Source organism: Stegostoma tigrinum, chromosome 45, assembly GCF_030684315.1.
Source record: "Stegostoma tigrinum isolate sSteTig4 chromosome 45, sSteTig4.hap1, whole genome shotgun sequence".
NCBI classification, from domain to species: Eukaryota; Metazoa; Chordata; class Chondrichthyes; order Orectolobiformes; family Stegostomatidae; genus Stegostoma; species Stegostoma tigrinum.
In genome coordinates, this window is record NC_081398.1 from 853,429 (window position 1) to 876,978 (window position 23,550).

The 23,550-nt window shown below is 49.0% G+C and overlaps 1 protein-coding gene across 1 annotated transcript in view; it reads left to right on the forward strand.

The window, feature by feature from the left end:
• Nucleotides 1-23,550, forward strand: part of srrt (serrate RNA effector molecule homolog (Arabidopsis)) — a 35,818-nt gene continuing 12,268 nt past the window's right edge. The window contains exons 1-13 of the mRNA XM_059642567.1: nucleotides 1-17; nucleotides 829-1,035; nucleotides 7,270-7,439; nucleotides 7,935-8,095; nucleotides 8,213-8,371; nucleotides 9,373-9,505; nucleotides 10,353-10,391; nucleotides 11,646-11,809; nucleotides 12,668-12,729; nucleotides 13,408-13,486; nucleotides 15,086-15,277; nucleotides 19,054-19,221; nucleotides 20,884-21,037. Coding sequence (XP_059498550.1) covers nucleotides 1-17; nucleotides 829-1,035; nucleotides 7,270-7,439; nucleotides 7,935-8,095; nucleotides 8,213-8,371; nucleotides 9,373-9,505; nucleotides 10,353-10,391; nucleotides 11,646-11,809; nucleotides 12,668-12,729; nucleotides 13,408-13,486; nucleotides 15,086-15,277; nucleotides 19,054-19,221; nucleotides 20,884-21,037 — 1,705 coding nt within the window. The remainder of the gene's footprint in view (nucleotides 18-828; nucleotides 1,036-7,269; nucleotides 7,440-7,934; nucleotides 8,096-8,212; nucleotides 8,372-9,372; nucleotides 9,506-10,352; nucleotides 10,392-11,645; nucleotides 11,810-12,667; nucleotides 12,730-13,407; nucleotides 13,487-15,085; nucleotides 15,278-19,053; nucleotides 19,222-20,883; nucleotides 21,038-23,550) is intronic.

Genomic DNA, 23,550 nt, shown 5'->3' on the forward strand with positions numbered 1-23,550 from the left:
ATGACCATGAAATCATTGTGAATTGTCCGAAAAACCATCTGGTTCACTAATGCCCTTCAGGGAAGGAAAATCTGCCATCCTCACCTGATCTGGCCTATATGTGACTCCCAGGCCCACAGCAGTGTGGTTGACTCTGAGTTGCCCCCTGAAAGGGCCTAGCAAGTCACTCACTCGTACCAATCGCGACAAAGTCTCAAAGAAATGAAACTGGACGGACCACCCGGCAGCGACCCAGGCACCAGAACAGACAATGGCAGAAACAGCCCTGTCGACCCTGCGGAGTCCCCCTCACTAACATCTGGGGGCTCGTGCCAAACGTGGTTGGAATTCGCTCCCCAAGGACATTGTGAGTCAACCCACAGCAGATGGACTGCAATGGCTCAAGAAGGCAGCTCAAGGGCGGGCAGCTAGGGACGGGGCAATAATTACTGGGCCTAGCCATCATCCCACAATATGAATAAGAAGTGTGTGTGTAAGTACAAGTGTACATGAGTATTTAAATGGGTGTGAGAGAGAGTGTGTGTTCACATGGGTGTGTGTGTTTGTGCCTTTACGCATTTAAGGCATGTGGGTGAGGTTGGCAGGGCCCGTGGTTATTGGCCTTGAGGAAGGGGTGGTGTGCTGCCACCTGGAATGGCCACAGCCCATCGGACAGAGTGAGGAGCGTGTGCTTCAAAGATAAGAGATGGTGGAGTGTGAATTTGTTTGACCTTCCCTAGCCCTGCCCCATCACTGTGCCCGTTTCCCTGTGATAGCTCACCCTGGGTCAGAAGGTTGTGGTCTGGTTTACCTGTGAAACTCAAGGGCATGCTGTACCGACGCTGTTAGTGTTCCTTTTACCCCCAGGCTGGGCAATCTGCATGACCTGGAGGTGGGCCCTCCACCCCCAGTGATGAAGACCTTCAAGGAGTTCCTGCTGTCCCTGGATGATTCTGTGGATGAGACGGAGTCAGTGAAACGCTACAACGAGTACAAGATTGAGTTTCGGCGCCAGCAGATGCAGGACTTCTTCCTGGCTCACAAGGACGAGGAATGGTGAGGGCACCTGTTTGAAAGCTTGTCCTTGTGCCTGTCAACCAGCCATTCATTAGTGAAAGTGTAACTGCTAACGAAACGCCTGTAGCTGGTGGGAGCTGCTTCTGCTTTATGGCTGTTTGATAAGATTTGTACCCTCCTGTTTATTCTGCTTGTCCCTCTCCGAGTTTTCTCAGACTGTGCCAGTGCCTGGCTGGGAAAGTCCTGTACTCTCCCTTCTCGATAACCCTCCACTAGACGGGGACACGAGGCTCGGAGTCACACAGGATTGCACACAACCAGCCTCCTCACCGGGACCTCCACCCGCCGCTACTGCCCCCCACCCCCTGTCATCCCCGCCAACCCGTTTGTCGGTATCCCCCGCCGACCCGTCTGTCGCTATCCCCCCACGCCCCCGCCGTCGCTATCCCCCACGCCCCTGCTATCTCCCCCCCGCTATCTCCGCCCCCGCTATCTCCCCCCCGCTATCTCCCCCCACACCCCCGCCGTCGCTATCCCCCCACGCCCCCCGCCGTCGCTATCTCCCCCCCCGCCCCTGCTGTCGCTATCTCCCCCCCCCCCGGCCCCTGCCGTCGCTATCTCGCCCACCCGCCCCCGCTGTCGCTATCTCCCCACCCACCCCCGCCGTCGCTATCTCTCTCCCCCCCCCCCCCCCCCGCTCCCGCTGTCACTATCCCCCCATCAACCCCTCTGTCGCCCCTCCCCAACCCCTCTGTCGCCGGCCTGCCACCCCCTCCCCTCCCTCCCCCTCCATTGTAAAAAGGTTGCACGCTTTGTTCCCCATTACAAACCTGTGCCTGCTGCAGTTTACTTAGTGGCCTCCTTTCTGTGTAGCCGCTCCTTTTGGATTGTATAACTCTGTTCCTGGGGATTTAACAACGGTCTACTCCGTGTCTGAGTGGCTGGCTTTGTAGTTTGCTGCCCTTGCTGAAGGGAGCCTCAACTCTAAAGAGCTTCGTTCTGAGAGGACCTTTGTACCTCTCAGAGGTCTATCGAACATTAAAGGTTGAGAGACATTGCTCACTGAGCCTTGTAGTCACTGTGTTGGAGGACCTTATGGACCTGAATATGCACCTAGCAGTATTATCCCGTGAAGGGGCAGCCTTGTGCCTGCCAGAATGGTTCTTATAGCTCTGAATCTGAGGAGAAGGACGGGTTCGGGATAGGGTATAACACGCTGGGTTTGTCAGTCTGACTTGGCTGTGCCATACTGCAGTTACCAGCCTGACTGGGGTGTAGTGAGCTGGGTTTGTCGGCCTGACTGGGGTGTAGTGAGCTGGGTTTGTCGGCCTGACTGGGGCATAACATGCTGGGTTTGTCGGCCTGACTGGGGTGTAGTGAGCCGGGTTTGTCGGCCTGACTGGGGTGTAGTGAGCCGGGTTTGTCGGCCTGACTGGGGTGTAGTGAGCCGGGTTTTTCGGCCTGACTCGGGTGTAGTGAGCCGGGTTTTTCGGCCTGACTCGGGTGTAGTGAGCCGGGTTTTTCGGCCTGACTGGGGTGTAGTGAGCCGGGTTTGTCGGCCTGACTGGGGTGTAGTGAGCCAGGTTTGTCGGCCTGACTGGGGTGTAGTGAGCCGGGTTTGTCGGCCTGACTGGGGTGTAGTGAGCCGGGTTTGTCGGCCTGACTGGGGTGTAGTGAGCCGGGTTTGTCGGCCTGACTGGGGTGTAGTGAGCCGGGTTTGTCGGCCTGACTGGGGTGTAGTGAGCCGGGTTTGTCGGCCTGACTGGGGTGTAGTGAGCCGGGTTTGTCGGCCTGACTGGGGTGTAGTGAGCCGGGTTTGTCGGCCTGACTGGGGTGTAGTGAGCCCGGTTTGTCGGCCTGACTGGGGTGTAGTGAGCCGGGTTTGTCCGCCTGACTGGGCAGCTGCATTTTGGCCACATGGTGTGGAAGAAATGAACGTCTGAAATAACTCTTTGAATCATCTGTAACTGTGGCATTGCTGGAAGCCTCCACTATCATCCCGTGGGCACAGATATTCCTGTAAACATTATCAAAGTCCGATGAAGCGTTGTCTCCTCACTCGATATCCCTCAATTTCTTTGTCTGGGAAAAATGTACTGACGTCAAATTTATCTACTGTGTCATCTACTTTGTGAGGGACAACCTTCCACACTCCAACCATTGGTCTGAAAACATTTCGGAACTTCGGCCCTGAATGGTCTGGCTCAGATATAATGTTTATTTTCTCCTGGGGCTCCATTCCCTGTCAGCAGAAAAGGTTTTTTCCCCTCCTGTCGCATGTGTTGCACCTCCTCTAGTCTCTCTGTCTTTCTCACTCTCACCGTCTGTCTTTCTTGCTCACTCCCTCTCACTTTCTCACTCCCTCTTGTGCACTCTTCCTCGCCTCTCACCCCTCTCCCTCCTTCCTTCCCTCTCCCCTCTGCCCGCTTCCTCTCTCCCACCATCAAACCCTAAAAGCTTCAATCAAATTACTCGTTAACTCGTTTGTATTCCAGGGAGAGCAAGGTCAGTTAATATCACCTTTCCTTCTAACCTCATGAGTTGATTTTGCTTTGATAATGTTTGCCACTTTTTGTGAAGACTCTCGAGTCCTGTGCCCACTTGCATTTTGGTGTGAAAGAGTTAACCTGGGCGTTGAGTTGATGAAGAGTGATATATCCCGTTCAGTGTCGCAACTTCCAAAGAATGAGCAAGGTGTATTCACCATGGACAATGTCAGCACAGCAGCTCCATCATCTCGGCAGGTCCGAAATCTAAGCTTTGTTGACCTCCTGGACAAAAGCGCTGTGATTGTGAGAATGGGCCAAGAGTCCAGACTATTCCAGTCCTTGCTGAGAGTAGATCCCATCGCTTGTCCTTGGTGTGCCTGGGCTAAAGCAGCGACAATCAAAGACCAGCCAGAACTTGCATTTCTCATCTCCTACCTCAAGAAGCAGGCAAAAAGGGAGCGTTTGAGAGTGGAGGGACAGTAGGAGTGTCTGTAGGATGGTGGGAGGGACGGAGGTAGGGAGTGTCAGCGGGAGGGAGGGGTGGAGGGAGCATCTGCAGGAGGGAGAGGCGGAGGGAAGGTCTACAGGATGGTCTGTGGGAGGGAGGGGCGGAGGGAGTGTTTGCAGGAGGGGGGAGCAACAGAGGGAAGGGCGGAGGGGGTTCCTGAGGGAAGGGGGGATATTGTGAACATGCATAGCTGTGTCTGTGATTGCCTGGTAACAGCTGGCCTAGTGCATTGTGCCAATGGTGTTCTCCTCCCAAAGCCTGCGGCTGTTCAGTGCCTTTGTGTGAATGCCCCCTGTGGTGGCGGGTGGGGCAAAACGATTGGTATCTCCCATCAGCCTCCCTACAGGAGAAAGGTGTGAGAGAGGATAGCTTGCACGTCGGGAGAAATTCAGATAAGCTGATAACTGCCCAACCTCTATCCCTACATACAGTGATGATAAAATGTGAAACTGTGGCAATTAGATGAATATTTGCAAAACGCTCGCACATTATTTTCTGTCTCGCTGTCTGTCTTTCTCCGTCTATCGGGTGTTTTATTCCGTTTGCTGATTCTGTTCAGGAGAAGCAGCAATTCTGGCGTGGAGTGTGCCCCTCTTCATTAACATAAACAAATGGAGGGGAAGGTATCTCTATGAACTAACCTCTTAATTTTTTGTCCTTTTGTTATCTGGAGCTTGTAGTTTTTTTTGTTTGTATAATGTTAATTCTGACACCTTTCTTCCCCCCCTTCGAAAACAAGGTGCAGGAGAGCAAATCTGAAGCAAATCCTGGCACGCTGCAGTGGAAACTTTTGTACTGAGAACAGTTAGTTAGCCACACACTGCGCACAATGCAGTGTCTAGTAATCCCAAAGTATTAGCTCTTAGTTAGTGAGGAACAAAAATCCCTGGTAATGAAAAGAGTCTACAAAAACGCTCGCTCGCACACTTGAGATTCTTCAAGATGACTTCGACACCTAAGTATTATGATTTTATCCGTACGTAAGCTGCCAAAACAATTCTTGAAGTAAAAAGGTTTAAAAAAAAAACACAAAATTAATTTGGTGATTTGTTCATTGTTCTTTTGGTAGGATTTTTTTCTCTATTAACTGGCGTACGTTGATTCTGTTTGGGACTTTCCAGAGGGGATGAGCTAAGCAAGGCAGGAATTTTGTCAGTCATTGAACCCCAAAGGTTGTTTGAGAACTGGCTGCATGCTGTGTGATATTGGGGACTGTGTGACCCAGAGACTCTCCCTCCTCACCCCCTTCTCAATCATTTCAGGGGCGAGTGTGTTGTCGGAGCTGACTACTGCAGGCTCGTGGTGGTGGTGATACTAGCTCCTTAACCCACAGGGGACAAAGGAAATCTGGTTGTAGAGGCTGTCCCAGCTTACCTCGCTGGTCACACCAACCACAGTGACCCTCAGGAACAGCAGTGTGCCATTCAGCCCCTTCAGTCTGCCTAACCATTCAGTTGGATCATGGCTGATCTCTGCTTAACCTTCCTCAATTTACCCTGGTTCCAAAATCTGACCAAATGTATCTCAATGTCAGTTTTAAATCACCAGTTGACAACCCACCCCCGCCTTGCACCCTCAGCCTTTTCAAGGGAGAGTTCAGAACTTTTCCTCCCTCCTTGTGTGAAAACATGTTTTCTGACCTCATCTCAGAACTTGAATTTTAGTGCAGATTGTATGATCTGTTTAGGAGCATTTTTGCATTGTGAAAGGAAATCATGTGTGACCAGTCTGTTGGTGTTATTTGAGGATGCACTACACACTGTGGTTAAAGGTGAGCTAGTGGATATGTTGCATTTGGATTTTCAGAAGGCATCGATAAGGTGCCACATCAGAAGTTATTGTGGAACCTAAAAGCTTGATGATGTAGGGATAATATTTTGGAATGAATGGAAGGCTTAGAGGAAGCAGAGAGAGTAGGCATTAATGAGTTGTCTTTTTAACGAGTGTAGGAGGTAGAGAGGCAACTTTCTAGAAGTTTGTAAAATCACGAGGGGTATAGATAGAGTTAATGGTCTTTTCCCTAGGATGGGGAATTTAAAGACAAAGGGACACATTTTTGAGGAGAGAGTTTTGAAAAAGACATTCCAGACAATTTATATTACACAGTTTGCATGTGGAATGAACTCCCAGAGGAAGTGGTGGATGTGGGCACAATTACACTGTTTAAAAGACATTTGGATAAATACTCAAAACAGGAAAGGTTTGGAGGGACATGGGCCAGGAGCAGGCAGGTGGAACTAGTTTAGTTTGGGATTGTGGTCAGTGTCGATTGGTTTGACCAAAACATCTGTATCTTGCTGCCGCGCGGATTGGTGCTTCATGTTTTCCAACTTATCGAAATGACTTGGCTGGAGGGAATGGAAGTCTGATGACACAAAAATAAGGAGGAAAGTAAATAGTGAAGAGGATGTAATGAGTCAGCAAAAGAGTAGATATCAGTTAGCGAGTGGGAAAAGGTCTGACAAATGGAGTATCATGTGGGAAAGTAACAAAGAAGCTTATTATTGAAATGGAGAGGGTTGGCAGAGCCCAGGGTGCTGTGGTATCTTTGTGCCCTGGTACATGAATCACAAGGGATTGGCGGACACGAGCAGCTAGTAATCGGGAAAGCTCGCAGGATGGTACCGTTGATTGTGAGGTTATGATCCAGTTTATGCAGGTGCGGCCACATCTGGAGTACTGTCTGCAGTACTGCTTTCCTTAATATACTGCTTCCATACTGAGGAGTGGAGCAGGCTCAAAGGCCCTACTGTGCACCAAATTTACATGTTCATAAGCTCCCCCTGCCCTTCCCCACCACCACCACCCCAAGAAATATTCCATACTGCCTGACCTCACTGTCCCAACTGAGCTGCTCTCCGCTCCTGGCCTCCTGTGCACTTGGTGGAGTACAGCCCATGTGCTGTGAATGTGCACAGCAGGACCTCAAGTGCTCTTTAGTGGGCGCTTTGAGCTGCGTTGGGAGAGGCAGCCTCATCGAGGTGTTTGGGGAGTGCACCCTGACCAAGGTGGCATTGAAAAACACTCCCGTCCCTGTTCCACTCCAGCCAATGTAGGTGTAGCAAGCACAACATTTAATGTTATTACAACAGGGGCCAAGATGGGAAACCCTCAGATTACAGCCCGTGTTTGAGCAGTTATTCTGCCTTGTTTAATCATTTCCCTCTCCCTATAGTAAATCGTTTGCTGCATGTTTTCTTGTGAACTTACTGCAGGATTGCTCTCTGCTCCAACACTCTGGTTTGTACTCACTACTGCTTGTCTCTCCGTTTCAAGGTTCCGCTCAAAGTATCACCCAGATGAAGCTGGGAAACGGAAGCAAGAGGCTGACTATGGCCTACGCACACGCCTCAGTGTGTACTGTTACCTGATGGAGCACAGCTGGTTCGAGGGCCTTTCACTCGACATCGATAAAGCCAATATCATCATGAAAGCTTTAGATGCTGGTAATGGTTCATTCTGTCTCCACTGTCTCATATTTTCGATTGTGATTCCCAGTGGAAATGAGATCGTGTAACGGTGCTGTAGAAATGAAATTACTTACGCTGCGTCCCAACCCAGGGCTAACCGAGTTATCCAGACTGATCTTGTTTGTAATTGCAACTGATTTTTGCATTTGGTGGGAGAGCAGATACACTCTCTCACATAGACACTAACTCTGTCTCACATTCACGCTGTCATGTGTACTCTCACATACACACGTTCTGTCACGCACACAGTGTCTCTTACACACTTTCTCTTACTCTCACTGTCACATTCTTTCTCTCGCACACACGCGCACACACACACCTTATCACGCGTACTGTCATATACTCTCTCTCACACGCAGTCACCCCCTCCCGTGCACTCTCACGCGTGCTCACTCTCTCTCTCACACACGCCCACCATGCCTCCAATCACAGCCATTTTTGAACATCTGCTTGCTTTCTCCTGCCTGGCAGCTGTCATAAAGATGGAAGGTGGGACAGAAAATGACGTGAAAATTCTGGAGCTGGAGGATGAAGAGGAAAAGGCAGAAAAATTGGAACCTGGGAAGAAGGAAGAAGGGCGGCTCATGGATAATGACAAGAAGATGATCGAGAAGGAAGATGACAGCAAAAAGGTCACAGTGGTTTTGCTATTCTTGGTGGTTGGGTGCAGCGTGTGTTGATGCGCTGCGAGATATTGGTTATAAAATGTAGCTTGGACCTCGTGTAACCTGCTTCCCTTCCTTCCTCAGGCAGAAAACACTCAGCCAGCTGAGGAAGAGAAGAAGGACAAAGAAGACAGTAAATTGAAAGAGTCACCGGGAGAAGAGGAGGAACAGAAGGGAGAAGGGGATGAGAAGGATGACACTGACCAGCCTCAGCCGGCCAAAGAAAGCCCAGTCCCTGTGAAAGTGCGTTTTCCTTTAGTTACTGCTGATTGTAATAATGTGCTGTTCTCACTTTCTAACAGAGAGGTGTGGGAGGTGGCAGGGGGAGGAAAATTCCATCGAGGGCTAAGCAGAGCCCTGGCCCAAGTTGGACTGGGTCAACCATGTCTCTCTGGGTGCGCAGAGTTCTTTGTGATTTCCTGCATTGTCTCACAGAATATTGTCGTTGTGTTTTGGAGGGAGTCGTTCATCAGGAGCAGGGGGGATCTCAGCTGATTCACAGGTTACCGTCCTGACTGATTTCTGCTCGCTGAACAAACCATTCAGCCCTTTGAGTCTATTCTGCCATTCCACAAGATCATGTTGGATCTGCAGCCAAACTCTGCCATCACACTTTGTCAATTTATCTCTGCTTTCATTAATACTGCAGTCAAAATAGTCTTGATCTCTGATTTAGTGTGATCAATTGCGCCAACATCTGCTCATTGACTGGGAGGGAGTTTCACATTTTTACCATTTCTGTAAGGAGCAGAAATAAGGCCAATTTCCTGCTGTTTGTTCAATGCCAGTAACAAAAAAAAATCTGAAATTAAGAATCAAACAATGACCATGAAACCACTGTCATCCTTAACTGGTCTAGCCAATGTGATTTGCAATGTGGCTGATTGTTAACCACCCCCGAGCAAGTAGGAATAGGCAATAAATGCTGACCTAGCCAGAGATGCTCACATCCTGTGAATAAATTTTAAAAAAATAGTTTCCTGACCAGTCTCCTGAATGGTCTGATTTGAAGAGTTTGAGGCTTCTTTGCTGTGGTCTGTCACCAGCAGCAAGGAGCTGCCCCAATCAATTCCTCTGATATTCTGTCCCTGTGTTCTCTTCAGGACTGAGCCTGATGTGTCCAGGACAGCCCCAGACCGAGGAGAGATGGCTTTATGGACCAGCCGTTGTCAGCAGGCTGCTTTGACAGCTGGGTTTCCATTCCCCAGCTCAGTCTGGGCACTTACCCTTTGAGTATTTTTCAGGCGGTGAAGAAGCGAAAGAGGAAACGCAGCGGCGATGACAGTTACGACGAGGACGATGCCACGGCGTCTGACTCGGAATCGGAATGTGACGTGGCCCTGACAGCTGGGGAAAGGACTGAGGAAGATGGTTCAGGTAGTGGAGAGTGTCCCTGAGGCAGCAATGGCAGGGTAGCGTTACAACAGCCCTGAATGGCCCCAAGCCAGTCTCTGCGTACGTTTTATCTTTCCATAGGCTGATGCACCATCAAGGGTACAAAATCCATGCGATCCAGGAGCAGGAGTATGCCCCTTGCACCCACCTCGGGCCTGCCCCACCATTTAGTAAAATCATGGCTGATGTGATTACTCCCCTCTGCCTACCGTCTCCCCAATAACCTTTTACATGCCGTCAGCGCCCCCCGACAATCCTTTACTGCTCCGATAACCGTTCACACCCGATAATGTTCTACCCCAGTAACTTATACATCCCCCATGATAATCCTTTACTGCCCCGATAACCTTTCATGCCCTGCCCCGATGACCTTTCACACTCCTGATGACCTTTCACCCCTTTGCTTCCCAATAATCTCACCCCCTCTGCCTTAATGTGATTCAAAGCCTCTTTCTCCAAAGAGGCAGGATGCCAAGAGTTTCCGAGACTGTGACTGAGAAGAAAGTTCTCCTCATCTCTGGTTTAAAAGGGTGACCCCTGCCTTTTAAACACGAGGGGAAGCCATCTGCTCCAGATTCACCCTGTTAAGATCCCTGAGTAGTTTGTATCTTTCAGTTGAGCTGCCTGTTGTAACTGTGCAGATGCTAGCCCAACCTCTCCAAACTTTTCAGGAGTTTTCATTTCTCTCCGAGAGCAATACCAGTTATTGAACCTGCCCCCCACCCTGAGGCACTTTTTTGTGTTTAAATCACAGGCTCCCCTCTGTTTGCTCACACGGTTGCCTTCTGTGTGTTAACGTCTCTGATTTCCTGTCTGTATCTTCACACAGGCAAACTGAAAGGAGAGGGTGAGAAGAGCCAGAAAGAAGGTAGGTCCCTCTGTATTACCAGCCTGAGGTCAGGGTAGGCGTTGGTGCGGGGGCGGGTCATGTTGTGGCCATACAGGACATGGCTCTGCCACTTCGGAATACTGCATGCAATTCTGGTCTCCCTGCTTTCCATCTCTCATGCAATGACTACCCTAGGGTCATGATTGGCTCCCTGCTTCTATATCGCTCCTCAGGTAAAGATTATTCACCCTCCCTATTTCCCATGTCCCCTTTTGAAAGCTGCAAAATGCTCTTCAACAAGCTAATAAAGTGAGCCAAATGGCAGACCTGTTATTTTTAGGCGCTTCCCATGATGTAGTTCCACTCCAAAATTGACCGCACATCAGAACCATGCCAGAAAACAAGTCACACCTCTTGGAGTGTCATATTTGTGTCTAATCATCTCTGTTCCTGCCTCTGCTGTATTATGAAAATTCAAACCTAAGTATCACTGAGTTTGGAACGGCTGTCCTCTTGTGGATCTGTAATAGAAACCTAGTAGATTTTTTTCTTTGTGAGCTGATCACCCGTATTAAATTGCTGAATTTGTTTAAGTCAAGGAATATGTAAAAAGTAATTGATGTCCATTTCTAATAAGATTTACAAGAATGTTGCAGGGTTTGAGCTACAGGGAGAGGCTGGATAGCCTGGGGCTATTCTCCCTGGAGTGTTGGGGGCTGAGGGGGGGACCTTATAGAGGTTTATAAAATCATGAACATGGATAGGGTGAATAGCAAAGGTCTTTTTCCCCACGGTAGGGGAGTCCAAAACTAGAGGGGCATAGGTTTAAGGTGAGAGGGGAAAGATTTAAAAGGGACCTGAGGGGTACCTTTTTCACACAGAGGGTGGCGTGTGTATGGAATGAGCTGCCAGAGGAAGTGGTGGAAGCTGGTACAGTTACAGCATTTAAAGGCATCTGGATGGGGACATGGATAGGAAGGGTTTAGAGGGATATGGACCAAATGTTGGCAAATGGGAGTAGATGAGTCTAGGATATGTGGTCAGCATAGACGGGTTGGGTCTGTTTCTGTATGACTGAGAATGCTTCATGCCTGTTAGAGTAGCAGGCAGGCGGTGAGCACCCCCTCTCTGAGGGCTGCATTCCATCAACAGCTCTAATCTCAACCATGGGGTATCAGCGGCTGACTGAGGCGGACATGGGTGGAGGGGTTGAGTGTGGTGTGTGGATGATCAAATGGAAGGCATCGCTGGCCCCTGGTGTTGGAATGCTGACGCTGTCTCCCTGCTGTACAGAGGAGCCAAAGCCTGAGAACAAGGAAGAGGAGAAACAGAAAGAAAAACCCAAGGAGGAAAAGAAAGAGATTGAGATCACCCCGAAACCTCGGCCGCTTCACAAAACCTGCTCACTCTTCATGAGGAGCATAGCTCCAAATATCTCCAAGGCTGAAATCATTTCGGTAAGTTCAGGATGTCTCCCATTTACTGGATACAGCTGATCTGGGGAAACAGGCAACGTGGGTCAGGAGAGACATAGAGTAAAGCCTCCTTTACACTGTCCCCCATCAAACACTCCCAGGACAGGGCTAGATACTGAGAAAAGCTATGTACTGGCATGATTCCTTTGTATATTGTGTTTTTTTATTTAGACATTGATGAAACCCCTATGATCTCCTGACCACAGTATCTACTGAGCCTGGCAGGATTTATGTAAATGAATAGTAACATCTCACTGGAGAGTCAGTGTTACGGGATGAGTGACCCTTCCTCCAAACCGTACTGAGGAAAACTCATTCAACCTGACCAGTTAGCTCTGATTTCTCTTCACAGGTGATGCCAGACCTGCTGAGCTTCTCCAGCAATTTCTGTTTTTGTTTCTGATGCACAGCATCTGCGGTTGTTTTGACTTTTATTTACTAATGTCTCACAGCCCGTTTATGATTTTCTGAATCTTGCCATTTCTGCCGTCATGTCTTACCATCTTATTGCACTCAAAGTACATCACTCGCCTCAGTGTTAAACGCCATCTGCAACATTTCATCTTTCTGCCTCCTTGCAACAGCAACTATCCTCAACACTCTCTGGTTTGTTACCAAATTTCATATTATCATCAAACCTCACAGTGCTGCTGTGTATCCCTGAGTCTGGGTTATTGGGAAACATTGGAAACAGTGCTGTATCCATCACTGACCATTGAAGAATATCCAGTAAATCTTAATGTTTTCTTCCATCATTGAGGTAATTTTTTATTGCATTTATGCGATTTTTCTGGATGCTAATTTTAATACATGTTAAGAACTAACTTTATTTCTCTTCAGCTCTGTAAAAGGTTTCCTGGCTTCATGAGAGTGGCATTATCTGACCCACAGCCAGAGCGCAGGTAAGTCCAAAGCATAGCCTGTGAAGGTCCATTGAAAGAGAGTGCATTGAAAGTGTTTTAGTGTGAAGTGAAGCTGTGTAGGAAAAGTCCTCTGTTTAATATGTTATCTGAGTGCTCCCTCGGCACTGACCCTCCGACAGTGCGGCGCTCCCTCAGCGCTGGCCCTCCGACAGTGCGGCACTCCCTCAGTTAGGACTGTGTGTCAGTCAGTGCTGCCTCTAAGCTGCTGAAGACAGGGATACACTTTGCTGGAAACTCTTGTTGCTCAGTGTTGAGAAAGCGCAGTGTCATCATTGCCCAGAAGGAGCCGCTTTGACTGGATCAAGGTAAATGTTGTGCTGACTGCCAAAGGGCAGACAAACACTGGACCAGTTTGAACCCAGAGCAGGAGTGCTTGGCTTTGACTGCAGTGCCACCCACAGCCTGTAACATGCCTGCCTGGTCTGTAGGCCTGTGTCTGAAAGTACAAGGTGAGACAGGTTTACTGGAACTAAATGCAAAAATGACCCCCTGCCTTCTGGGGTCTGTAAGCAGCGGGGTTAGTGGAAGTGTCTCTGTGGGATTCATCTCCTGTGATATTGACTGCTTATCACGAGATGGTAATACTAACTGGAACAGGTGGTGGAGATTAACTTCATTGCTGTTTGACAGATAACATTTCCATTCTCTTTTGTTTAGATTTTATCGGAGAGCTTGGGTTACCTTCGATCGCAGTGTCAACATCAAAGAAATTTGTTGGAATCTCCAGAACATTCGAGTAAGTGCTTCTGGGTCAGGGAGAATACTTGCAGAATGTGTTTGCCCCTCACCCAGGGCAGTTCGGGTTCACTGCCCTGATTCACCCTTTGAGTATCAAGCTGAGGCTTCTTCAACCCCATCCTGGCTGAGGTGAGGTTATTTGCCTTTACTGGTGGATCGAGTGCTCATTGTCAGCAGTGTACAGCTCACAGTTCCCTCCCTCCAGTGCCCCATGCTCTGACTGTTAGCGCCTCTTGTGTCCTCTCGACCCTGCTGTGATGGTTCTCCCACTCAGAATATTGTCTCCACCTCCCCACCGTCTCGGCTACAAAGACTCGAGGTCACAGGTTCTTTGTCTCTTTCTTTAGTCTGTTCTCTGTCAGTTTTAAGTCCAAAGAAAAGGGGCAGTTGCAGCAGAGAACTAGCACTGCCCCTGCAGTATCCTGTCACATTGTCTGGAATTGGTGTGTAGACAATGACGAAGGATCAGTTTCAGGGTATGGCTGCGATGCTCCCACGGTCAAATATCCAGCCATCACTCTGCCCAACGTTAAACCTGAATTGAAGGCACTCAGTTGCAGTTTGCTGGAGTTGCTGATATTAGAGACCTGTGCTCCATTAGGAGCAATGGCTTGTTGGTCTAGTGATTCTCCCTTTGGGGGTTTGTCCATGGCAGACATGCAAGAGACGCTGTACTCAAATCCCGGACGAGATTTGATTGCCCGGCCTCATTATAGGGCAGCACAGTGACTCAGTGGTTAGCAGTGCTGCCTCACAGCGCCAGGGGCTCAGGTTCAATTCCAGCATTGGATGACTGTGGAGTTTACACATTCTCCCTGTGTCTGCATGGGTTTCCTCCGGATGCTCTGGTTTCCTCCCACAGTCCCAACGATGTCTGGGTTAGGATGGGTTGGCCGTGCTAAATTGTCCCGTAGTGCCCAGGGATGTGTGGGTTAGGGTGGGTTGGCCGTGTTAAATTGTCCCGTAGTGCACAGGGATGTGTGGGTTAGGGTGGGTTGGCCGTGTTAAATTGTCCCGTAGTGCCCAGGGATGTGCAGGTTAGGGTGGATTGGCCGTGCTAAATTGTCCCATAGTGCCCAGGGATGTGCAGGTTAGGGTGGGTTGGCCGTGCTAAATTGTCCCGTAGTGCCCAAGGATGTGCGGGTTAGGATGGACTGGCTGTGGGAAATGCAGGGCTAGGGTGAGGGGATGGGTCTGCATGGGATGCTGTTTGGAGAATTGGTGTGGACTCACTGGGCCATTGGACTGCTGCGCCCCATAGGGGTTGTATGATGATGAATGATGCCTCCTCAGGTTAATGCAAGGGACAGGCTGTGTCATTGATGCAGAGAGTTGAGGAGAAACCCCAAGAGTGGGGAGGACATGGGACTCACAGCCAAGGGTGTGGTTGAGGGCTATAGGGTTGTTGTGTTTAAGGGAAAGCTGGGTAAACCCGTGAAGGGGAAAGGAACAGAAGAGTATTCTGATAGAAAAGATGAAAGGGGTGTAGGAGGGCCTTGTGCGGAGCAGAGACTCGCACGGGGTGGACAGGTTGAACTGCCTTGTTAACCTGACGTGGACTACCCAGTGAATGATGTGATGGTTTGTCTCCCTGCAGCTACGAGACTGTGAGCTGAGCCCGGTGGTGAATCGGGACCTGGCCCGACGTGTCCGCAGCATTAATGGTATCACGCAGCACAAGCAGATAGTCCGCAACGACATCAAACTCGCAGCTAAACTCATCCACTCGCTGGATGACCGCTCGCAACTGTGGTCCTCCGAGACGGTCACTGAGGAAGGCCGGGTTGAGGTCGGTGTGGGGCAGGGTGGGGAGGGCGCTCTCTGTTTGACTGTGTTCAGTAACACCGTGTTGAGCAGCACTGACGAGCAGTGATGGTCTCAGGCTGTCCACCAGGCCAAAGCAGGGCTGCTTTCAGCTGTGAAAGACAGACAGCCAAGTATTTCCAAATGTTACAGCACCAAAGAAGTTGCTGTTTCTTTAAGATGTTTTGTTCTGCCTTTTGGAAACTGTTTAAAACTTGTTATTTCAATTCAGTGAGCGATCACCTATCCTGATACCCTTCCTGGTGTGGCTGGATTGTGTCAGCTGATTGTGTCTGCTCGGATTTCCCTGGCTTTGTTCTAACCATATCCAACAGTTCGTGTTTGACACAAGTTGTCAGTCTCACTTGTCACATTCAGGCTGAGCTACTGGCCTGCTCCAACAAGTGGACTACTGTGGTCTGAGCTAACATGAGCCCCGTCAATCAATACCACACCCCCACAATCTTTTTCCAAACAAAAAGCCTCTTCATTTCCCAACCTTTCCGGTATTGAGGCGCACTTCCAAGAGGCCGACAGTTCCAGGGCGGACGTACTTTCCTTCACCAAATCTCCACATATGTGCGCTATCGGTCATCTGTCTACGTGTGGATCCTGAGGCTTGCATGCGGCCTGATGTCAGCGGGGCCTGTCCTGTAGTAACTGGCACGGAGGCTCCCAAGGAGATTGGGAAACACGGACAAAGCCTTGATGCTCAGGAAAAGTGGTACCACTTGCCACAAACTTTTCTTGCCATCACTGTGGCACACCAGTGCGCTGGTTGAGATCTGTGCAGGAATTTGACGGGCTCTAAAATTTGTTGTTTTAATTGTAATCATTCCATTAATATCAACACTCCTTTGCTGTGCAGCTCCTTCAACCCCCACCCCATTCCCAATCTGGACCTGCTGAAGATCATGCATAGAGATTATTACAGTGATTAGTGCACACCCCAGTCTCAGTTTCACTGGTGAACAGGAAGATAATGTCCTTTATCATCAATGTTCCTATCAGAAAAATGAAAACAACCTGCTGAAAACTGTCTGCAACATGCTATAAACAGCTTACCACCTGCAGCTGCTTTTATTGTACGTTCCACTCAGGAGAAACGTGCTGGTGTTTTTACAGTAATTTTTTCCTCCCCCGCTGAGCACTTCACACAATGAGTGTGTGGTCTACAACAGATAGGACAGCGATATCCCGCACTTACAGCAGCAAATGTTTCGAGAGGTTTAGTTGAAGATGTTCATAGTCATGAATTGTTTTGATCAGGGCAAGGCATTTCAGTATCAGGAGGATCGCTAACAAAAGGGGACAGATTTAAGGTAAGTGAGGTGAGAAGTAGACATGGGGAGAAACATTGTTGTGATATAGAATACATTGCTTGAAGAGCTGATGGTGGCAGATTTGATTGGAAGGGAATCAAAGAAAAATTACAGGGGACAGGGCAAAGCAGTTTTACTTAGATCCGATCAGGCCAGTATGGTCATGATAGGCCAAATGACTGTTCTGTCCTCTACATGTCAACTTCTGTGTCATAATTATAATTTTTAAAAATGTATAGTTCTCATTTATATGGCATGCTTCTTCTCAGAAGTGCCCCATTAAATGAATTTCTGGACATCCAAATTAAGTACAGACCCTGAGAGCATCCACCAGTGTCCAAGGATTTCTGAACAAGGGCCTAGGCCCGAAACGTCAGTTTTCCTGCTCCTATGATGCTGCTCGGCCTGCTGTGTTCATCCAGCTCTATACCTTGTTTAACCGGGAAATGATCTGGATGGAACCTGACCTCCACACTCCTGTCTACCCCCTTACTCCTCACTTATCAAGGATCTACGCACCTTGGTCTTAAAGTAGAAGTTGCTTTGTCTTCTTATTCGTAGGTTCATGGTTTTTTTGCTTTAGTGGGATTTGAGGTGGAGACTTTTATCTGGGAGATTGCAGAGGATTGAATCTTGCGATGCCAGGCCAGCAGAGCGAACAACGGTAATCTCTGTTTCCAAGTCGTCCACAGGGCATTAAAAATCAGAATAACAGCACGGAAGTACGTGGGTATATTTAAAAGAGACATCATTAGGGGTGTTGTCACTTGGCAATGACTGCCTTGAGGCCATGGACACGTTGACTTACACTCCTTGTTTAAGCGAGCCACTGAATGATTGATATTCTCATTCTGGGAATTAACTTCTCACAGCAAGCTACCTCAGGCTAGCTACTGAGCTACTATTAGGCTGCATTGAGTTTAGGGTCACAATCTGTGGTAGATTGAGGCTAGAGAAGGCTTGCAGTGTCTGCAGTGCCTGAAATCTGATTTCCTCAAATGGAGTGGCTGTTAGAGAGCTAATTTTCATTTCTGCATCACCTAGAGTGCGGAAAGAGACCATTCAGCTCATCGAATCCTGCACTGACCCTCCGAGCAGCATACTACCCCAACCCACCTCTATATATATCCCTGTAACTGAGCATTTCCCATGGCTTACCCACTTAACCTGCACATCCCTGGGCGCTATGGGACAAGTTAGCACGGCCAATCCACCCTAAACTGCACATCCTTGGACTGAGGGAGGAAACCCACGCAGACACAGGGAGAATGTGCAAACTCCAAACAGACAGTTGCCCGAGGGTGGAATTGAACCCAGGCCCCTGGCGCTGTGAGGCAGCAGTGCTAACCGTGCTGCCCAAAGGTGTAATGCCTATCTCAGAGAAAGCAAGAACTGCAGACGCTGGAGTCAGAGACAACACAGTGTGGAGCTGGAGGAGTGATAATGGGAACTGCAGATGCTGGAGAATCCAAGATAACAAAGTGTGGAGCTGGATGAACACAACAGGCCAAGCAGCATCTCAGGAGCACAAAAGCTGACATTTCAGGCCTAGACTCTGATGAAGGGTCTAGGCCCGAAACGTCAGCTTTTGTGCTCCTGAGATGCTGCTTGGCCTGCTGTGTTCATCCAGCTCCACACTTTGTTATCGTGGAGCTGGAGGAACCAGGTTGAGAAAAGGTTGAGAGAGCTAGGGCTTTTCTCTTCAGAAAGGTGAAGGATGAGAGGTGACTTGATGGAGGTGTACAGAATGATCAGAGGTATAGATAGAGCAGCCAGCCAGAGACTTTTTCCTAGGTTGGAGGTAGCTATTACGAGGGGGCATAGTTTTAACGTGAATGGAGGTGGATGTAGGGGAGACGTCAGAGGTAGGTTCTTTACTCAGAGAGTGGTCCGGGTGTGGAATGCATTGCTGGAGAGGGTAGTGGGGTCAGCCTCATTGGGGCATTTAAGCGGCTATTAGATAGGAATATGGATCATAGCATAAGGTAGCAGTGGAGGTTAGATAGACCTTAGTTTTCGGGTAAAAGTTCAGCACAACATCATGGGTCGAAGGGCCTGTGCACTGCTGTACTGTTCTATGTTCCACAATCACAGCAGGCCAGGCAGCATCAGAGGAGCATGAAAGTTGACGTTTCAGGTTGGGACCCTTCTTTGGGCAAAAAAAATGCCCATCTGTCACTTTTGCCATGCAGCTGCTGGCAGCCAAGTCCTGCAAAGCAACGTCCCAAAATTCTGATCGGCCCAGTTCTAAATGAGCATTGGCACACAGCTGAGGGATGAGCTTGGAGTGCGATTTGATATCTGAGCTCAGACTGCAGTACTCTCATCTGATTCTGTCCGGTACCTGTTTGTCTTGTTGCTGATGCCCTGAGTGTTTGGGTTAAGATGCTTCAAGAATCATTTTTCCCTAATCTTGAGCAGCCCTGTGTTTAACCCACAGAACCTGTCCTCTCAGAACCCCATCTTAAAGAACATCACTGATTACTTGATTGAGGAGGTGAGTGCTGAGGAAGAAGAGCTGATGGGCAATGCCACGGACGCGCCAGACGACGGTCCGAAGGAGGGGAACCCAGAGGTCAACATCGAGAGGGATGAGAAGCTCATAAAGGTGCAGTATATCACAGCCAACAGTAATAAGCTTGGCATTAATGTTCCAGAGAGCAAGAGTGTCTGCTCCCTCTCTCTCACTGAGAGTGCATTTGTATAGAAGGTCAAAACTAGGGTACAGAGTGTCATCGACTAGTAACTGGTCTGCTCACTATTATTAAAATTGCTTTTCAAATGTAGCTTCTTCACAAGTTAATTCAATACTTTCATCAGTTTGTGTAATTCAGGTTTGGTTCACACCAGGAGCAAGAGTTAAGAGCTGAAATAAATTAATGGGCTAGTGAAAATGTGCTCACACTGTGAAACTTTAATCCGACATACATTGAAGCTAAGTCACCACTCTGCAGTTTAACCCCAATTTGCTTTCTATATTATGTGTGTGCGCATGCGCTAACACTAACACTAACACTGTGAAAGCAATTGTATAACTCTGGGGTACAGTGCACATTGAGAGACCTCGATCACTGTATAACACTGGGGTACAGTACCAGTGGGGACGGGTCTGTCGCTGTATAACACTGGGGTACAGTACCGGTGGGGACAGGTCTGTCACTGTATAACACTGGGGTACAGTACCGGTGGGGGACGGGTCTGTCGCTGTATAACACTGGGGTACAGTACCAGTGGGGGACAGGGTCTGTCACTGTATAACACTGGGGCACAGTACCGGTGGGGGACGGGTCTGTCACTGTATAACACTGGGGTAGAGTACCGGTGGGGGACAGGGTCTGTCACTGTATAACACTGGGGAACAGTACTGGTGGGGATGGGTCTGTCACTGTATAACACTGGGGCACAGTACCGGTGGGGGACGGGTCTGTCACTGTATAACACTGGGGAACAGTACTGGTGGGGGACGGGTCTGTCACTGTATAACACTGGGGTAGAGTACCGGTGGGGGACGGGTCTGTCACTGTATAACACTGGGGTACAGTACCGGTGGGGGACAGGGTCTGTCACTGTATAACACTGGGGAACAGTACTGGTGGGGATGGGTCTGTCACTGTATAACACTGGGGCACAGTACCGGTGGGGGACGGGTCAGTCATTGTATAACACTGGTTGTATACAGGTGGGAATGGGTTTGTTGGTTTAATGCTGTTGTATTGTGGTCACTGAGTCCGGTAGAGGATTTTGAGATTTCAATCTCCCCATTAGTGATATAACGACGCTGTCCTGCTTGTCACTTCCAGTTTCAGTGCTGTACTGTCAGAGATGCTGTCTTTTGCCTGTGGTCTACAGTTGACAGCCCTGACCCCCTTGGGTGGATGTAAGAATTCAGTGGTCTAGAGCAGGAGACATTTTCTCCGTGTCCTTGACAGCACGTATTTCTCAACCCAGTATCTAACTCGAAACTTTTCACTTAAAATAGTCATGTTCTTGGCAGCTTGCTGTACCAGATTGGCTGCTGTGTTTCCAACATTGCAAAGGTTTGTGTGTGAGTGTGTGTGAGTATGGGAGGGAGGGAGTGGCTGTGTGTTGGGGGGGGGTGCGCAGTGTGTGTGTGTGTGTGTGTGTGTGAGTATGGGAGGGAGGGAGTGGCTGTGTGTCGGGCGTGGGGGCGCAGTGTGTGTGTGTGCGCGCGCGCTAACACAGTGAAAGCAGTGAATGAAGCTTATGACTGTCAGGCAAATCTCTTTAACCGATGCATGTTACTGCGCAGGTTCTGGACAAACTCTTGCTTTATCTTCGCATTGTGCATTCCATCGACTACTACAACACCTGTGAATACCCCAATGAGGACGAGATGCCGAACCGCTGTGGGATCGTGCACGTCCGTGGACCTCTCCCTCCCAACCGCGTCTCGCAGCATGAAGGTGAAAGCAAATTTCTGAGTGATGGTGCTGGGCATTGGGAGGGGTGTGTGCAGGAGGAGGAAAGCAGGCTATTTTAAAGGTGCATGTGCTGAAGATGTGGAGGTGGTGGGTGATGGGGAGGGGGCACCAGGGCAGGCGGGGTGCCGGTGAATCAGCCCACTCGCCTGTGTTCCTGCGAGGTCAGCTGTCAGATTATTGAGATCAAGATGAATGAATAATCCTGGAGACGTTCACTGCCTCCTCAGACCTGGGCACACTGAGTTCCCGCCCGGAGAGTCCAGAGGGTTACAGACAGGACATCATTGAGGAGACAGGAGGCTGGGGGAGCGACCTGCTAGAGGTGTATAAAATTATGAGAGGCGTTGATAAGTCCGAGTCTCCTTCCCAGATTGGAAATGTCAAATACCAGGAGGCATGGGTTTCAGATGAGAGGTGGAAAGTTTAAAGGAGATGGGAGAGGGAAGTTTTTTCAGCAGAGGGTGGTAGCTGCCTGGAATGTGCTGCCAGGGGAGGTGGTGAAACTAGAGATGATATCAATGTTTAAGAGGCATTTAGGCAGAGAATAGAGGGTTAAAAACCATATGCAGGCCGATGGGATTAGATTAGGATGGCAACATGGATGGCATAGACATGGTGGGCCGAAGGGCCTGTTCCATTTGCATGGTAATGCCCCTGGACTCGTAAGCCAGAAGCTCAGTTTAATGCTCTGGGTAAGTGGGTGGCGTCGTGGAATTTAGTCGTTAAAATATGGAAGTGAAACCTACTCCCAGAATTGGTGAGCATGAAACTATTGTCAATTGTTTCTTTAAAAAAAAAGCCTAACTGCTTGAAAAAGAAGAATGTCTTATTACCCAGTCTGGCCAACTTGTGACTCTCAGCTGCTGTAGGAAGCCATTTCAGTGGCGACTCAGGATAACCTTGCTAGTAGTGCTCCTGTCCCCGAAAGGACTATTCTCACTGCATTCAGCTGTGGGAGCTAGCCATGTCTGCTCCATGTGCATGACAGACAGTGTGAGACTGGCTGCACTCCGTATCCTTCTCAGATTCTAACGAGGGCTGACAATCTGACAGCTGTTCCACTGCTCAAGGGGTCACTCACAGGAGGACACAGGTGAAGGTAATGGGTGAAACGGCCGAAGAACACTGCGTTTTGTAGTCTCAGTGTGTCGAGGTGATCTGGAACCAGCTAATGTGAAAGGATGGTGGAATCTGATCCATTAGGAACTTTCAAAAGGAGTCAGTCGAAGGGGAAGGATTTGCAGGGCCATGGGGTAGGGAGGGAGCAAGGTGGTGTAGCCTATAACCAGAGATCTCTGACTGAGTTTGGTGCACTGCTCAGTCGAAGGAGAGTCCCAGCTATTGGGTGGAGTGAGACGTGCATGCAGTTCATTAGGGTGCTACTCAAGCACAAACGGACAATGACATTTTATTGAGCAGACCATTCGGGAGTCCATGCAGGGCAACAAGCTCGGGAAATACTGGAAGTGTAGTTGGGGGGGCAGGCAAATGACACCCGTAGGCCCAGAGCCCTGGGAAAGAAGGAGTTAAATTAGCATGGAAGAGGAAGAATGTATTTGTTAATGATCATCAGAACAAACTGAATTTCTATCCTGAATTGTTTCTGTGAATGCTGATTAATTAATGAAAGCTCTATTATCTATGTGGTACATTGTGGAAATGTTAGGCAGGTGTATTAATTGAAGTGTGTCAATATGAAGTCACCAACTCTGCAGGAAATTTTAGTTTTGTTTGTCTGCTTGGTGTGGGCATCCAGGCAGTTCCAGCATTTATTGTCTGTCCTTGAACTGAGAGACCTGCTCAGCTATTTCAGAGAGCATTTAAGAGCCACACATTGCTGTAGGTCTGGAGACCTGGGTCGGAGCCTCAGGTTTTCCTCCCTGAATTGGGTTGTGGCCCTGATAGGATTTTACAATTGATGGTAGTTCCATGGACACCATTACTAAAACTAATTCCAGGATTATCCTAAACAAATACTGAAACTCCTGGAGAAACTCAGCTGCTGTTCAGACCTGACGAAGAGTCGTATCGGATTGGAAGTGTTAACTATGTTTCTGCCTCCGCAGATGCCACCAGACCTGCTAAGTATCTCCAGCATTCTCTCTGTTAGTTTCACATTTCCAACATCCGCTGTATTTTGCTGTTATCCCAGAATTACTTTCGTTTTTTTTTCCCAATTACATTAATAACATATCGGCATTTTGGGTCTCCCTCCGTCTCGTAGCGGTTTGAGAATGGGCTCACAGCAACTTTCCCAGGGGCAACCAGGGAAGAACAGTAAATGCTGGCCTCGTCAGCGACACCAACATTCCAAGAACGAATAAAGAAAAACAGACCTCAAACTCCACTAGTTATCGTGGAGAGATTTGAACCCATGTTGTCCCCAGACCATTATCTTGGGCCTGTGGGTTTGTGACCCAGGGACATTAGGCCACTATCTCCCCTCAACACAGGTGCGTGCTCCACTGAGGCCCAGTGATCTTGAGGTTGGTTGC